The sequence below is a fragment of the Propithecus coquereli genome, unplaced genomic scaffold, assembly GCF_000956105.1.
Source record: "Propithecus coquereli isolate 6110/MARCELLA unplaced genomic scaffold, Pcoq_1.0 Scaffold9, whole genome shotgun sequence".
In the NCBI taxonomy this organism is placed as follows: Eukaryota; Metazoa; Chordata; class Mammalia; order Primates; family Indriidae; genus Propithecus; species Propithecus coquereli.
Genome location: NW_012155284.1, coordinates 15,027,707 through 15,045,685, shown reverse-complemented (window position 1 = coordinate 15,045,685; position 17,979 = coordinate 15,027,707). Strand labels below are relative to the sequence as shown.

At 35.8% G+C, this 17,979-nt stretch overlaps 1 protein-coding gene across 1 annotated transcript in view; it reads right to left on the bottom strand.

Moving 5' to 3' along the window:
• ADAMTS6 (ADAM metallopeptidase with thrombospondin type 1 motif, 6) overlaps positions 1 to 17,979 on the bottom strand; it is a 302,363-nt gene that overhangs the window by 70,478 nt on the left and 213,906 nt on the right. The window contains exons 12-13 of the mRNA XM_012664545.1: positions 13,659 to 13,804; positions 11,484 to 11,547 (exon numbers count right to left, since the gene is read on the bottom strand). Coding sequence (XP_012519999.1) covers positions 11,484 to 11,547; positions 13,659 to 13,804 — 210 coding nt within the window. The remainder of the gene's footprint in view (positions 1 to 11,483; positions 11,548 to 13,658; positions 13,805 to 17,979) is intronic.

The following is a 17,979-nucleotide window of genomic DNA, read 5'->3' as shown; positions in this document are numbered from 1 at the left end:
GTAAGGCAGACCTGGATTCCTTTCTAACTTGGTCATTTATTTAATTCATGGCCTTGAGCAATTTACTTAATTTTCTAGGCCTTCTCTATAAATTGGGTGTTATACTAGTATTTACCCAGTAGGTAAGGATTCATATAAATCTTTAGCTCTGTACCTGGCAGAAGATAGAACTTAATAACTATTAGCAGCTCTGCTGGTCTTGGGTCAAGTTGTCCCTCACCTTTCTGCTATGCTTTGTGTTTTAGGGAAACAAACCCTGCGAGCTCCATTTCCCAGATTTCTTTGTCAGGTGACTTTTGGTTGGAGTTCAGGTAATGGAAGGCACTAGTTGGAGAAGCCAGGTAATTTTTTTCATTCTCTCTCTGCCTCAGGCAGCATCTCAGGCAGAAGCAGAATCTTTTTTGTGGTTCCAACTTCAGGCAACAGCTTCATCCTCCCTACCCTCCCACCTATGATTCTGGTTTCTGTTATGTGATTCCTGTATTCAGGTTCTGATGAAAGTACCTCCTTCCTGTGCCTTGCTGGTAGGAGTGGCACCATCTTCCTGCTGATGCTGACCTATGGGCTTATCAGCCTCTTCCCTCCTCCATGTAACCAATTCCCTGCATTAAATTCCCTCTATTTAAATATTCAGAGTAGTTTATATTACTGTGGTTAGATCTTTATTGATATCAAAGTTAATAATGATAATGATGATGATAATATTAAAGTACTTGGGAAACTGAATAGAGATAGGTTTCCACATATTTTTTAGATTTAGGGAAGAAGTTGGCAAATTTGTTCTGTAAACGTCCACATGGTAAATATTTTAGGCTTTACAGGCCACGTGGTCTGTGTTGTGACTACTCAACTGTGCATTATAGTGTGAAGGAAGCCATAGACAATATGTAAATAAATGGTCATGGCTGTGTTCCAACAAAAATATTTACAAAAAGAGGTGACTGGTCAGATTTGGCCCAGGAGGTACAATTCAATTTGTCAACCTCTGGTTTAGGGTGTTAACATAATAGATACATCTGTTTGGCAGCATTTTGCAGAAGAACTAACCTCAATTATTCATTTTTGAGTCAATACAGAATCATGCATTTTAAGAACCGATGTTACAAGAAATATAATCTAATTTGCACAAGAAGCTTAGGTTTCCTCTACAATTATCCCCAAAGTAGTCATATAATCTATATAAACATCTACAGAAAGACTGATCAAATACTCTTCAGACAGCTGCAATCATTAGCAGGTTCTTCCTTACTTTCAGCCAAAACCTGCCTTCCTATAACCCAGTGGTCTTTCTCCTTTCTTCTGGATCCACACTGCATATATCTAATTCCTAAACTGAAAGGTATCTAGACCCTGATGGCTTTCCTATGGATACAGCATAACTTATCACTAGTCCTCTTAAACACTAGTCCTCTTAAAACAAAGCAGCAAGAACTGGCCATAAGTATCTTTTTTTCATTCATCAAGTATTCATAAAATGCTTACTATGTGTCAGATATAATCTAGGCTCTGGGATTACACCAAAAGCCAAAACAGACTAGGTCTCTGCTTTCATGGAGCTTACTCTACTTGGAGATGAGAAAGAAGAAAAATAAAGCAGGGTAAGGAGATTGACAGAGAAGTGGGAGAGAAGTTGTTTTAAATAGTATGGTCAGAAAAATTCTCTCTAACAAGGTAGCATTCAAACAGAATTAAAAGAAACTAAAGGAATGATTTATGTACTTATCTGTGAAAAGAATCTTCCAGGAAACAGTAAATGCAAAGGCCCTGAGGCAGAAGTGTATTTAGGCTGTTCATAGAATAGCAGAAAGAATGGAACAGATTAAGGAAATTAAAGTAGATTTGGGGACTTGATTCCAGATCTTTCTGTTTCTACAATATATCAGCTAGTACTTTGTTCTCCTGATTTCATTCCATCAGTGAATGCTCTGAATTTGTGTTGATTAGGAATGGGCTCAGTAGGAGTTACATATGCTGGTTTGAAAGAATGGAAGTGACCGAAGGAAAGAGTAATTTCTTAAGAAAAAATTATGTAAAATACTTTTTTGTTGTTGTTGTTTAGGAATAATAGTTTAAGTAGTAATGCTTTTTAAATTACTTAAGGATAATAAATGCTGACACCTATGCAGAAACCATACTAGAAAACAGTGGGCATAAGCAACATATTTTTTATGTAAAGTCTGACAGATTTTCTCCTTCCTAGTGCTAACACTAAGCAAGCACCCTCTCCTTCGAAAAATCAACCAGCAGGGCCTCACATAAATCAGAGATGTAGGTCTCAGCATCTTTTGATCTTAGTGTTTTCAAAGAAATAAAAAAAATTAATATTAGCATCTTTATCATCACAGTTTTTTGAGATATGTGTGTAAGTTACCACATTCTATAAACTATCTTGTGCTCCAAAACTATCCTGTTTAAAGGCATCTTCTTTTGAATAAACTTAATACTTTTTATTGGTAGATAAATCCACAAAAAGAATCATTCCCTGAGACATAAAAATTGCTACAGAAAGAACTCTCAGCTTCTGCTGATACTTTCCAGTAACATTTCTATTACCGGGGTTCTAATCCTGGTTTTGTCCCAAAGAATAGGGTGATCTTGGCAAGTCCCAAAATCCCTTTGTGACTTCTGTTTTTCATTTGCAAAATACACTCCAAAAACCCTTACCTTCAAGAGAAATACATCTCAAAATGTCTTGCAAATGAGGAAAATTCTGAAAATACTATTTCTTATGGGTAATAAAGAGCAAGAAGTGGGCAGACAATGAAAACTCCTTTGCCTCTTTCCCTTTCCTCTTCACTTCCTAAAGGAGACAGGCAGGCTGGGAAGATACAGTGATTCCTATGGCCTCGGGGAAAATTATAAAATGAGTAAAACTGACATTTTGCTCTCCTACTTCTTTCCCACCTCTGTTTCTTTTCTACTTTCACACCAAATGCACTTTTGCTTCATCCCTATTATGCTAGACCAGCCTTCCATACTTTCAAAATTTAATTTTTCTTCTTCCCCTCCACAAAAGTAACATATTCTCAGCAGGTTGTGTACCCTGTTAGTTGAGGGAGTTTGAAATCCAACCCCTGTTCTCTTAGCAAGTCATGGACTTGACAAGGTACTGTGAAGAAGGAATACATTTTTGTTTGCTCACCCAGACAGGCATCTATTTCTAACTTACACAAAGATACCACATGGGCTAACAAAAGCCTTGCCTCTTATGCCCTCTTTTATAAGCTGCAAACAAAATTCCTGATTCCCTATTTATCAGATATTATACATATCTATCTAATTAAATAATTCATTCTAGGGCATTTAACTAAAGTTAAATCTAGTGGTTAATGAATGCAGCGAATCAGTTCAACCCCAGTTTTGATTCAGCTTTCTCATCTTTTCCCCCCAAATAGTTTCTGATTTTTTTGGTAGTTTCACTATGCATTGACATTTAAAGTAAAAGAAAACAAAGGCCTGATAACTCACATTGTTCAGACAAACTTGAATCTAGCTGTCATGTTTGATACCATAATCTTCTATGCAAGTTTTTAAAATTAAAGTTACTTGTGTATATAGTCTGAATTTAATTAAAATATCATCCATCTATAACTCATTCCCCTAAATCTATAAAAATGTTTAGAAACAAACTTTTACTTTGTAATTTTTTAAGTGTCTTAAGAATAAAATAAACAAGCTCTAGTCTGTTCTTAAGAGCTAGTCCTTATTTCTCAAAACATAATACCCACCATAAAATTCTTATTAACCTATGAAAAATTACTGATACAGCTCCTGTTATTTTTTGCCATATATTATGTATATTTATAAGAATAAAGTGGTTGACACATATTTGTTTTCTAATTATAATTTGGGACATGGTTATAAGACTGTTAGTTAATGGATCAACTCTGTACCTTGTCATCACTTACCCCACACCTCTCCCTGGGGGCAAGATCTGTAGTTTCAGAATGTTCTCAGCTATCTGGTTCTGCTGCAGGGTAAGGTTAGACTGGAAGTAAGACAATGTCAAAGGTGACCAAACTCTTTCAGAGAAGCTTACCTTGCCACACCCACCTCCCAAGGGCTCCATCTCTTACAAGAGCACTGATCAGTAATCAGAAATTCTGTGTCTTACTGGATTCCTTCCATGGTACTAGCATGTTGCTAAGCTTTAGTTTCCTCTCTTTAAAAATACTTAAAAAAAAATACTTGTCCTTCCTCCTTATAAAAGTGATTTGAAGATTTAGTGAGGTTATGTATAAAAGTTTATTGTAACCTACAAAACATAAATGTATATAGAGATAATAACAGCTACACTGTATTGAGTACTGATTAAGTACTAGCATAGCACTATGTGTTACTTCCTTTAATTCTCAACTCTGCAAGTTTGATACAGCCTATTTATATAGGAGTCAACTTAAGTTTAGAGAGGTTAGGTGACTTGTCAAGGTCAAATAGTAACAAATGTCATAGTCAGGATTCAAACTCAAGTCAATTTAACTCCCAAAATGCACACTTTTTTTTTTTTTTTTTACCACAGTCCCACATTCAAATATAGGCTATAATTTTTCCTGTCTACCATAGCCAAGGCAAAAATACTGTTTAATGACCTTAAGCAATTGATTGAAAAAGAAAAAAATTGCTGAATAATATACCCTTCTAGCAAAGCTGACTGAGAACACACCTAAGTACTATACGATCTATACTTAAATTTTAGAACACACTGTAGATGACCTAGAAATCCTTTTACTCCATGCATTTTTTATAGCTTTGATGCATAAAGTAAAGGAGGGAAATGAGCTGTTTAAGATGCAAGAATAACATGACTGACTTTCCATCTCAGCCAAAGTGGAGCTTACGTACTTCAACAGAAGTTCTATCCTAGTCATATCATCAAGCAAACATAAGAAAAACACAAAGATTATTTTGGTTTTGGAAAATAACCAAGCACTAGGAAGTTCTTTTTAGAAATGTAGAAAAGTCCTTTTCATAGTAACTATTATTTCTTCTTGAGGTTTTGATATAAAATTTGGTTCATAACCTTAATATAGGCATAGTTTTACTCTTTACAAAAAACAAGTTTTCTAGTAAGGTATTCACAACACCAACCTTCAAATTCTGCTGCTTAAAAGAGTTATAATATGTACACCAATTGTTACCCTCTTAAAACATTTTGCATGATAATTTTACTCATTGGAATAAAAATTGCTCATAAAAACAGAAATGCCTGAGTACTGGTCCATATTCTTTTATGCCAGTAAAAAGAAGATTCTATACACATAATAATCAAAAGTCCATTTTTGACAAGCTCCTAAGCAAACACTTTTCAGAAGATTGAGCATAGATCTGGGGTCTTCACTTTTCATAATGGCTCTACCAGATAATCATGTTAGTTCCTACCTTTGCACATTTATAAAAACTGTCAGGACCTAATCGACCATTTATCACCATGCCCAAAGAGACCTGTGTCCTCAACCAATGAACCCTTAGCATTATGACTTCCATAAAATTCTGCTCTCCAAACCCAAGTTCCACTTAATTTAATGGACACAGACACAGTGGCATAATGCTCCTATATTAGCATCCATTATTTGCTAACTAGAAAATACTGAACTCTTGTTTATATTATTTAATCTTAACTCCAATCAACTCACCCTTCATGATTTACCATTTAATTCCATGTCCTATAATACAGTTTATCTACTAGCATAATGGAAGCTCTTAGAATAGATTTTTAAAATATGGAAGTTTCTGCTGTAATATGACACACACATTCGTAAAAAATCTCCTTCTGCAAAATTGCACACTAAAAATAACAGGCATATGGGAAAAAATGGGTTAGAGGCAGACGACCCAAAGATGGAGCACTAACAAAAACATTGACAATTCTAATAAAACACTAGCACAATTTTTTAAATACACGGAAAATTTCTAACAAAGAAATACTGGAGTAAATATGGGATTTCATCTTTTAAAAAAAGTTGAAATAAGTTAATAAGGAAGGCATATCAGTTGAGGCTGCTGAGTTACAAAGACAAGAGGCCAATGTATGAAGAATAGGCAGAAACACACGATAAGGACTCTTATGACAGAGCACGTGGTCAAACTGAGCAAAAACAAGAATGTTGGGTGAATGGTCATCATGTACAGTACAGTTTTCCTTTGCTGTTCAGCCTTGTTGATGTAGTTTTACTTCAGCAGCTACATTACTTAGTGTCATAAAATAACTCAATCAAGAACTATTTGTATTACAGAAACAAGGTTGTAACAGAACAGATTACACCAAAATTTTATATTATCATAGTTTTCCTAGGTTTATGTTGCAAAAATGGAAATCTAAAATATCCCACCAAGCCAAGTCACTATTGATGAGAAGGGGAAGACCTTCTATCAGTATGGGAACAGAATATGATTACTACAGTCTGGTACATGGTAAGTGCTCAGTAATTATGAGCAGCAGCTACTTCTACTATTACCTGTACTTCTGTGGCTGCTACTTCTCCTGGTATAGATGGAAAATTAAAAGAGCTCCGAGGCAGACATCTGGGGCCTACCTAACATCTATTACTCCCTGCTTTCTTGCTAACAGAACTATGATTTTTTGCTCAGTAATCTACCTCTCAGAAAAGGTGACCATAATCCTATTTTAGAGGCAAATTGGGATTAGTCTAAACCAATTACGGTAATCTCATTCCTTTGCCAATGACAGGTTTAAAGGTGGCCACGTGGCCTCCTGGCAAATAAAACATGAAGGAGTCTGCTGAGGGAGTAGGGGAGGAGATCTGGAAACAGCAATCCTAATACTTAAGAAAAGACACTGGAACAGTTGATCTTTTCTCTTCCTCTGAATATTGTAAGGGCAAAAGTACTTTCGGTGATGCTCTACTCATCTTTTTGAATTCCCCTTTCTCACAGAATTTGAGCTTCTGGCATTTCCTTCACTAATTTGTCAGCTCTTTGCTGATTTTAAATGATTTTAAAAAAATCTTATCCAGTATTCTTTTATTTCAGGCAGAATAACCTAGTCTGTCATTATCAAAAATGAAAGTCTGTGTACATTTATTTTAAAATTGAACTAAGATTGATTTGTTTTGAGAATTTTTATATATAATATTTATAATCTTCTTTATAACAATTATTTTTCTATTACATAGCTAGCATCTAGCTCTGCACTGTCCAATTTGGTTGCCACTAGCCACATGTGGATATTCAAATTAAAATGAACTAAACCTAAAAATTTCTGTTCTTTAGTTGCACTAGCCACATTTCAAGTGCTCAATAGCTAATCTGACTAGTGACTACTGGCTGGACAGTGCATACATAGAATGTTTCTATCATTGAAGAAAGTTCTATTGAATAGTACACTAAAGCAGGCTCCAGCTTACACAAAATTATGCTCAGAAAACTTTATTAACTTAGATAGCATGAAAATAAATTTTAGTATAATAGCTGAATTGTCTCAAGTTTGAACTACTAAAGTCAAGATTAAGGGAAAAAAATATCACTAATTATTTGCAAATCCATGATATAATTATGTTAACCTTGTATTTAACTGTATCTCCTAATAATTTGCTGAAAGATGAAACAGAAGACAAGGGCAGTAAGAATCAACCCACCAATAGCAATTTCTACAATTTGAGCATCTAACATATAGCTCATGAGTAAAATGTAACAAGCCTGAGATGTCTGGTACTTTTTTCTTTTTCTGTTACCTGTTATACATTATTAATATTACAGTATATAACACCTATGTTAGGGCCTAAAGGTGTGCCCCCACCCCTACAAATATGGAATAATGGAATGAGTTCAGAATTGAGAGGTGAGTTTGACTTTCTCACTCCTACCCAACAGCCTGATATACAGCAGGTATTCAATTCTTTTACCCTTGTATAAAACCTCTATTCCTCTGAGATTCATACCATTCATCCAAATCACTATCTAGCTTCGCTACTATCTTGCTTAATTAATGAGGGACATTTTCCCTTATTTATTAATGAGTTTGATACCAGGTTCGCAGTCTCATTCTATACTCCGAGTTCTGATATCATCCTTAATGACTTTAACATCCACATGGAAGATTATCCCCTCCACTCACTACTCTTAAAGTTCTTTGAACTCCTTCACCTCCACGCAGGTTAAGCACGCACTCCCGTGGCCACACTCCAGATTTGTCATCATTGAGAATATTCTCACTTGTCATTCCTTAAGTTCAAATACATTCCATTCTCTGATTTCCTCACCTTCTATCTCCCTCATCCTGTTTTTCCTACTACACTGATCCTTTTATTTTTATGGGCTTTTTGAAGATAGGTCCTTACTTATCTACATGTTCTCTGGACTCCACTGTCATTCCTAGTATGAAGCCCATGGCCCAGCACTTCATTCATTCTTACCAATTTCCTTAAATTTTTCTTGATTTGTTATATTGTTTTGTTGTAATCTTGTCTTTCTCCAATCCATTCTCATCTAAAGCATGAATCTGAGGCTCTTTCAATGGTTTCTTAATACCTCAAGATAAAGATCACACTTCTTAACCTTCAGGCCTTGCACTTAATTTTCCTCTGTCTAGTGTGCTCTTGTCACTTTTTTCTATTCTGATCAGCTCTGATATGCCCTTCACATCTCTAGCTTCCTATGGGAAGAAATCCCTAAATCCATAATTAGGCCAATTCTACATAGCATCCCATCTCATTCCTTTATATCACTTATCACTCTATATTATGATTTTCTGCACCTAAGTAATTTCCAAAGAAATTATAATGTCTTTAAGGGCAGAGATTGTCTTTCCCACTCTAGCACAGTCTAATGTGCAGTAGGCATTCAATTATTATTATTTTTTTTTGACACAGAGTCTCACTCTTTTGCCCGGGCTAGAATGCCATGGCATCAGCCTAGCTCACAGCAACCTCAAACTCCTGGGCTCAAGCAATCCTTCTGCCTCAGCCTCCCAAGTAGCTAGGACTACAGACATGCGCCACCATGCCCGGCTAATTTTTTCTATGTATTTTTAGTTGTCCGATTAATTTCTTTCTATTTTTAGTAGAGACGGTGTCTCGCTCTTGCTCAGGCTGGTCTCGAACTCCTGAGCTCAAATAATCCGCCCGCCTCGGCCTCACAGAGATCAATTATTTTTTGAATAAATGAATAAACAATCCTGGTAACTTGAAAAGATTATTATAATTGACACTACATACAATTACTCCAAGACATAAGTTTAATAGAATTAAATATGATAAATAAACTACAGAGTGCGTTATAAGGTGATTTGGTAGGACAACGGAGCAAGGTAAGGAAGACTAGGAGACCCAGAGTTGTAGTGAGTGGAGAGGGTTGCAATTTTAAATACAGTATTCAGGCTAGGTCTCAATGTGAAGGTGACAGTTGAGTAAAGGTGAGACGGGAGAGTCAGCCATGCAGATATTTTGGGAGAAGAGTATATAAGACAAAGGGAATAATCAAGGCAAAAGCCCTAATGTGGGACCATGTCTGGCATGTTTAAGGAAAGAGGCTCAAGTTGCTGGTGTAGAGTGACTGAGGAAGAAAATAAGAAGAGATGAGTTCAGAGAAGTAATGAAGACCAGATTGCAGGCCTTTGTAAGGACTTTGGATTTAAGTAAAATGGGGAGCTATTGAGGAGTTTTAAATAAAGGATAATCTGATTCATTCTGCTTCCTCTATTGAGGACTGTAGGGGGCAAGAGTAGTAAAGAGAAATCCTCATAAGAGGCTATTAAATAATCTAGTGAAAGATAGTGAATCCGATTAGAGTGACGCAGTGAAGGTAGTAGTAAGAAGTGTCTATGACCTATTTTGAAGGCAAAACCAACGGAATTTTCTGAGGAACTGGATGTGGGCTATCAGATATAAAAAGGACTCAAGAAAGATTCTGGGATTTTTTGGCCTAAGCCAAATAGAGTTGACATCTGAGATGAGAGAAACTTCTGGAGGTACAGGTTGTGGAAATATTTGGGAGATAACATTTGGACATGTTAAATATTAGACGTCTATTAAAAGTCTATTCAAGTAGTAAAACATGGACCTACAATCCATGAAAGAAGAATCCATGGGCTTAAGATATAAATTTAGGGGTAAAATGACAAATAAATGGCATCAAAAGCAAGGAAACTAGATGGGATCACCAAGGAAACGAGTATTGGTAGAGCAGAGAGGACGGCCAATAACTAATCCCTGGGTAATATTAAGAAATCAGAGTAAACAATAGAAACCATCAAAGGAGAAAAAGGAGTAAGCAGTAATGTAAAAGAAAAACCAAAAGGGTTGTAGTGTCCTGGAAACATACTGAAAGTCAAATAAGATGAAGATTCAGAATTGAATACTAGATCTAGCAACATGGAAATCATCTGTGACTTGGCAACAGTATTTCAATAGAATGATGGAAAGAAAAACCTGACGAGCAATTTTAGAAAAAATAAACAGAGAGGAACTGGATTCAGTAAGTATAGACAAGTCTTTTGAGAAATTTTGTTTCAAAGGGGAGCAAAGAAATGGGAAAATAACTGGCATGACTTTCTGGTTTGTTTGTTTTTAGACAGGAATATGTTTATATGCTTAAAAATCCAGAAGAGAAGATACTGGAACAATCATGTGCATATTTATGAAATCAGCAAGAATTAAGACAAGAGTAAAGTTGGAGAGCATGAAAGTGAGGGATAATGGGTTAACAGTCTAACGACATGAATTAAAAGCTGCAGTTTTGGGGGGCAAGGGCAACATACATAACCTAAACATCTGTACCCCCATAATATGCTGAAATAAAAAAAAAGAAAAAAGAAAAAAAAGCTGCAGTTTTTAGATAGGAGGGAGGAAAAATGATCTGGAAAGAGTAATAAGAGATAAAGATAGTCAATCCACTTTCTAGGCCTAGTCATTCAAGGATGAGGGGAGAAAACAGAAGCCCTCAGTTTGGAAACTATAAAGGAAGGAGTATCTTCAGAGGAGAGCCAGTTTCCATTAGAGCAAAAAGGTGAAGGGAAGAATCCGAGAAGTCCAGGTATGAGGGGGTTTGAATCCCTGAGAGTATAAAAGAACAGTTTCAGTTGCTGGGCAGGGATAGAAAAAAGAACAGAAGAGATACACAGAGTCTTACTGATTGGGTGGCAAGAGATGAGGGATGATGTGGGAGTCTGGGGCTTCTTGCAGTGACAGACATAAAATGGGATAAAGGGCATAAGATTTAATTCTGTGGAATCAAGAAAGATAGTGGTGGTGAAGTTGTGAGTGTTGTGGGGCAGGGCAGTTCAGGGGGTGTGTACTTCTGTCTTGGTATCTGTTGGGGAAGAACATAATTCCTCCTAGTGCTGGAGCTTTCCTCTTGACCCATGTTGATTGAAATGATGGAGGAAAGGCCAGCTCCATTCATTATTAACAATTTAGAAAATTCTTGTGACCCTCACACACATGGATTTCTGATCGAATAGCTTGCTATGTAAAAATTTCCCCACTTTTGTAAGCTAATTTTTCATGGCAGAGTTTGGTTTTACTTACATCTGTGTTACAGGAGCGATACCGTTTCCTTTCCCCAAGGCAATATTTTCCACCTCCTGAAGGTCTGAAAAAACATTTTGTTTAACATGTGAATATAACATATCTATCCAAACAAAGAGTATATATATTACTTGATGAAAACATATTAAAGTTTACTTTAAAAAAATATGAAATTTGACATTTTATTAATTATTAAAATAATCATATTGGTGATTGATAGCAATAATTATTATGGCTGTTGAACATAAAAATTAAAGAAATTTACTATGAGTAATTTAGAAGACTATTAATTGTCATGATTTACATTCTCAAGAAAATGAATCAATGTATTTTCTATCATTCTACTCAGTTCAACATGTTTAAAAATCAGTTATTTATAATGAAAAGCCATAAATCATATTCAATAAATATATAATCTGATGCTATCTGTTACCAAGTAAGAAATGGAAAGGTTTTTTTTTTTTCCATACAGGAAACAAGGAGAGGATACTAAATAACTCTCTGGAAACAGCTTCAGTTCAAAGTAAATAATGCAAAAATAAATTTCTATCTCATTTCAAATATTACATAAAGTTTAAAAATTAAATCTAAAAATCAGATGGCTTTGCATTATATAGATTCATTATATTACACTCAAATTAACAAAAAAGTGGGATGCCAAGTATTTGATTTACATAAGTAAATTTTTTAAGTAGTTAATATGAGGGAAAGCCATATGCTATTATTCAAGCATACTATCATCAAATGGAAGAAAACTAATTTCTTCCTTTAAAAGTGGTCATTCTTTTAAGTATCTGGGTATATTATTTATCAAAGGGCTTTATGCTTTTGTTTACTAATTTTAAAGTATACCTCCAGATGAACTTAGGTTAATTATTCTGCATGTTATTTTAAAAAGATCAATTCTAAGTTACAATTTTGGCTCACTTGTATCAAAGGGATAATTGAAGCTACATTTTGAATATATTTTGAATGCCAGTGAATACTCTAAGCAAGGAAAGGAAATAGCTCAGCTTGAACCAGCTTGAGAGAAATGGGTTGGTCAGACAAAAAACAAGGTAGTAGAGATGGTGGTAGCGTGAGTGGTTTATGAATGGGTAACAGGAAGCTCTGTTTAGCAGGGGGGTAATATTAAATAATTGATAGATAGTGGGAGAACGGAAACACAGAACTAATATAAAAGGAAACAATTTCAAGCTAAAAAAGAGTAAAGGAGACATTTGGTGAGAAGAACCAAAGAGGGGGTCCTGAGTTAAAATGAGAAAAAATAAAAAATAAAAACAGATCATCTTTTGTCTTAGAGGGAGAAAAAAGTAGAAGTGTTATCATAACATCATTCTGCACCACATACTAACTCGGAAAGAAGGCCCTCACCCTGAGTTCTAGACGAGAATGGGTACTTGACATGCAGCAGGGAAGGAGCAGTTTAGTCTCAAGGAGGACAGGAAAGTATAACTAGAGGAACCGTCCACCTGTAATGGGCCTTGGCATTGTGGAGGGAGAAGCAGTAGAGCTAGCGAAGAATACTGATGGGGCTGGCCTTGTGCCAGGGGGACTCTGGCTGGAGAAAAGAGTGGTGGGAGAGGAGCAGTCTGACCTGCATAAAACAGTCATGGAGAGAAAAGTGGTGGCAGTTCTGGAAGATGATTAATGGGGGCATGTGAACGGAAACTATTTTAACACATGGGCAGTACTCTTTTCATTGTGATTTGTGATGCGAATCAAGGCATTTCAACCCTTGAAGTGCTCTCATTGGTCCTTTTAATACTAATGTAGCAGTAATAATTTTATGTGACATGTGAAAAGACCTTAGGTTTCCTGGGAATCATGGTAATGTAGCTAAGACCAGATCTGGATTCATCCATAATTCAGTAGTTTTTGGAGGAGGAAATCTATCTGATTATTATTAGATTAAAAGTCTGGCTTTATCTGGGACAGATACACAATACTTGTCTATTTTTTTAATTTTATTTTTAGTTACACAATAAGGGGAAAGGAAGAAAAAGGAAAGTCTGTCTAACAAAGCTTCTCCACTTTCCTGTGCCTCCTGCTTGTTCTGAAGACAAGCACTTGGCTCACTAGCGAAACGTTTTTACAGATAACATGTGAAACCACAGCTTTGAATCATTTCCAACTGTGTCTTTTTGTTGGCTCAGGCTTACTTTAGCTACTTACGCTGGACTGTCACAGTGTCTTAAGGATGAGGAGACGCCTCCTCCGCAGGTCCTGCTGCACTCTCCCCATAGTGACCAGGGACCCCAGCCCCCATCTATGCTCTGGGGCCAAGTGCCAAAAGGAACACAATCTCCCTGATAACACCACTGCAAGATTTTACAGAAAACACAGAATTAGCTTTTAGGCAGACAGAGCTATCAGGATAGAAATACATAAGGGTCAGGTAATGACCAATTATAGGCATTAGCATTCTCCCAATAGATAACAGACAGATAGTTCTTTACTGTGTTTAGACATTGGTGAAGGTGCATGTCATTTGCAAATTATCTTAGCTAGGCCGTGATTTATAAATCTCTAACATAAACCATGCGTTCTAAAAAGTCTTCCTTGTTTCGTTTTCCTTGTTTCTCCTCCTTCAGACTTTCAGTGTTTCTCATTATGGAGCTAGCTACAGACCTCAAAGTCTTTTTTAGATATTTTAATATTTTCTTTAAAAATTTTCTTTATATTCCACTATTATTAGACGCATGGAATGATAACGCAATATGGAAAGTTCTCCAGTAAGGAATTTTTATGATGGTAATTGCTCTTTCTTTAAAGAAAAAAAAAAAAGACCAGTTGAGGCTACAATAGTAAAAGAATGTGTTGTGGCATTTCATCTACATGAGCACTGCAGACATAATAAAAGTTATGCCAAGACATTAGGGACTGGGTACAAAAAAACCCTTATATACATGGACTAGCCATGTGTATGGCCCCTGCATGAACATATGTACTGGAATTCTGCTCAGCTCTACTCTCGGCAATAAACCACACATACTGCACCTAAGTAGAAAGCCAGGAATAATTTACTGAGACACAGACATCACATAATCAACTCATAACTCTAGCATGATAAATCTTATTTGCAGAATATGGCAAAATGAAAGTCTCTTTTTAAACCAAGCATTTGTAGGCTTTTATTGGTACATTTCTCTGAATTATCAAACTCTGACAAACTATATTGGATGTTATGAAAGGCATTTGTTTATATGAGTAACAATAGGGAACATGGTTATTAGAGTTGAATAAATGTTAGCAGTATTAGATTGTTAAATAAAAATTCAACCTTATATTAAAATGTAAAGGGATTATGACATGTGATGCTTAGAAAGTGATCAGTTTATTATACTAATTCTATCACCAAGCTTTGTGGGTTGGATACCGCAGAATTCTTTTACTTTTTACCTTCTTCACTGCTAACACTCTAGACCAAACTGGCAAATGGAATGGCTTCATACATGATCACTCTGTCATTACTTTTTTCTACTAGAATCTATTTTGCAGAGACCGTGTGGAGAGATCTTTTAAAAACATGTTATCACATCATGTCTTTTTTTATTTTTTCCCTTAAAAAACCTCAGTGCTTTCTTACTTCCCTAACATTGGTCAACAGTGGACTTAGTGATCTAGCCCTGCCTCCTTCTTCAGCTGTCTCTCTCTTGGACAGATTGCTCCAGAAATACACTGGATTTCTTCCTTCATACGCTAAGTTTGTTCCCTCCTTAGGGCATTTGCATTTGCTGTTCCTTCTGGTAATGCTCTTCTCTCAGTTCCTTATATGCAGTCTTCTCATCTTCCCATCTCAGGTCAAGTGTCATTTCAAAAGAGAGCTCCATCCTTTACTACCCTTATTCTGAAATGGTACCTTACCATCTTTTCCTGCCCTACTCTCCCCTCCCACCAGGATGTAATAGTTTATATTACCTCTTGTTTTAGTTCCCTCTTACCATTTACCACTAATTTTAATTACCCTGTTTATTTTTCAAATTACTTCTCTGACTCTCCTTAGACTGTAAAATCCTTGAGAGCCACATGTGGTAATTTAAATTTAAATTAATTAAAAGAAGAAATTCAGTTCCTCAGACCCCCTAGCCACATTTCAGGGGTTCCAAAGTCACATGTGACTAGCGGCTAATTTGTTGTTTTGTTTTTGTTTTTGTTTTTGAGACAAGCTTCCCTCTGTTGCCCACGCTGGAGTGCAGTGTTGCAAACCTAGCTCATTGTAACCTCGAACTGCTGGGCCCAAGCAATCCTCCTGCTTCAGCCTCCTGAGTAGCAAGTACTACAGGCACCTGCCACCACACCCAGCTAATATTTGAATTTTTTTTGTAAAGATGAAGCCTTACTATGTTGCATAGGCTGGTCTCCAACTCCTAGCTCAAGAGATCCTTCTACCTCAGCCTTTCACAGTGCTGAGATTACAGGCGTGAGAGCAGATATAGAACATTTCCATCATCATGAAATGTTTTATCGGAAACAATGAATGCCTAGGATGGTGCTTGGCACACAGTAGGCATGTAACAAAAATTTGCTGCATGAACGAACTGGAGATAATAACTGGTGAATAAAGAAAGTCAAATTTATATTTGCTTCCCTGGTAGTTGGTAAAAAATAGGCAACCAGTGAATTTTAGTAGTTGTAACAGCATAACAGATTTTTTAGAGGGGTGCTGAGCAATTACCATTTGTCTGTAAAAAATTAATTAAGAGGAAGTCAAAATATGGTTGGCCATAAGGAAGAACATTCTCACCCTAAGTCTGATAAATATTAAAATAGGGTGTTAAGAAAGATTATGAGTTTTGGACAATGCAAATTTCCATGAAGAAAAAAAAATCGTCCGTGCAAATGATGAAGAAGAGGGAGTTGGCTAAAGCAATGATATGGTACAACTCTTGGATTGGCGCTGCTGATAATGTATTCTTGAGAGGGAGAAAATGTTCCAGCTGACAGTTTAAGACTTACCTAGTTGGTCTTGAAGATCAACAATTTTCATGATATACCAATTGTATTAGATCTTCACCTACATAAAAGCTGCAACATTGGACCAAATAATCTCGGTTTGTGTTTTCGTTAGTACAAGTAGCTGTGTGTAAGAATATTTGTGCCTACACCTACTTTTTTATGCAAATAACTGAGCAGTGTAGTCCTGGCCAGCAATTAACGGATACTTTTCATTTGCGATTAATGGGAACTGACACTTTTAGAGACACATCTTAAAATCTGCCTATTTTTTTCAAGTTGGAAGCTTAGCACTATTGGTTTCAAATAACATTAAACCTTGATTTTACATTTATTTAATATAATCACACAGTTGCGTCTAAAGCTCAAAGGAACTTTAGAATTCAGGTAGTCTAAGCACTTCATTTTTTCAGATGAGGAAACCAGGAATTGACTTGACCAAGGTTACTTACTAGTAGAAAAGGGATTATCTGTCCAAAAATACACAAATCCATGGGAAAAAAATAAATTAAAGGTGTAGGATTATATGTTTGAAGACATTAAAGAATATTCTAATATACTTTACTGGATTGCTTTTCTCACATAAAATACAAAATAACACTGGAGATTAAAAAAAAAAAAACACTCAGCTGAGGTGGGAGGATTGCTTGAGGCCAGGCACTCAGGAAGACCTTGTCTCTACAAAAACTAAAAACTAAAACAAAAAACAAACAAACAAAAAACACCCACCAAAAAAACCACTCAGCTGTACATACACGTTATTTCAGACCTCCTGAGTATACCCGTAATTTGTAGAGAAAAAATTTCAGTTTTTTCATTTTTGAGGGAATAAAAACATTGTCAGAGCCACAAGAATACTAAAAGATGTAGGTTCTAAAGTATTTAATAATATTACTACACATGTTTCTAGGATGTTCACAAAATGTAGGGCAGTGAGAGAAGTCACATAAATTGTTTTGTTTTTCTTTTAAAACTCATTCTTAAGGCAACATAAATACAATAGTCACTTTGTAAAATGCTACACAGTTCTCATCATTAATTGATGTCTACACTGAAGTAACAGCTCATAAGTGGTTTGCTAGAATACCTTTTATTGCATGTATTCATGCTTTGGTTGTATCTATTCCATGGAGCTATCGCATAATAGACAATTATATCAGAAAGTTAAATAACAAAGACTAATGGGTAAAGAATTCATAATAATCATATAAGTATTAGTCATCCAGAAGAAGTCATCCAAAAGACTAGACTTTAGTTTGATACTAGTTAACAAGTTAACAACTTTAGTCTGGGAGGGAACTTTGTTACAAACCTCAGTTCTCATTCAAGAGAACTTCCTTGGACTTCCTTTGGTCCAAAGGAAGTCACTTGCTTTGGTCCAAAGGAAGTCACTTGCTTTGGTCCAAAGGAAGTCACTTGCTTTCTTTTCCTTTGTTTTCCTAACTATAAAATGGGGACCAATTTTAGTTCTCTATTTCAGTATGGTTTGGATTAGGACAACTTTAAAAATTAGTTCAATGCATACACAATTTCAAAGAAG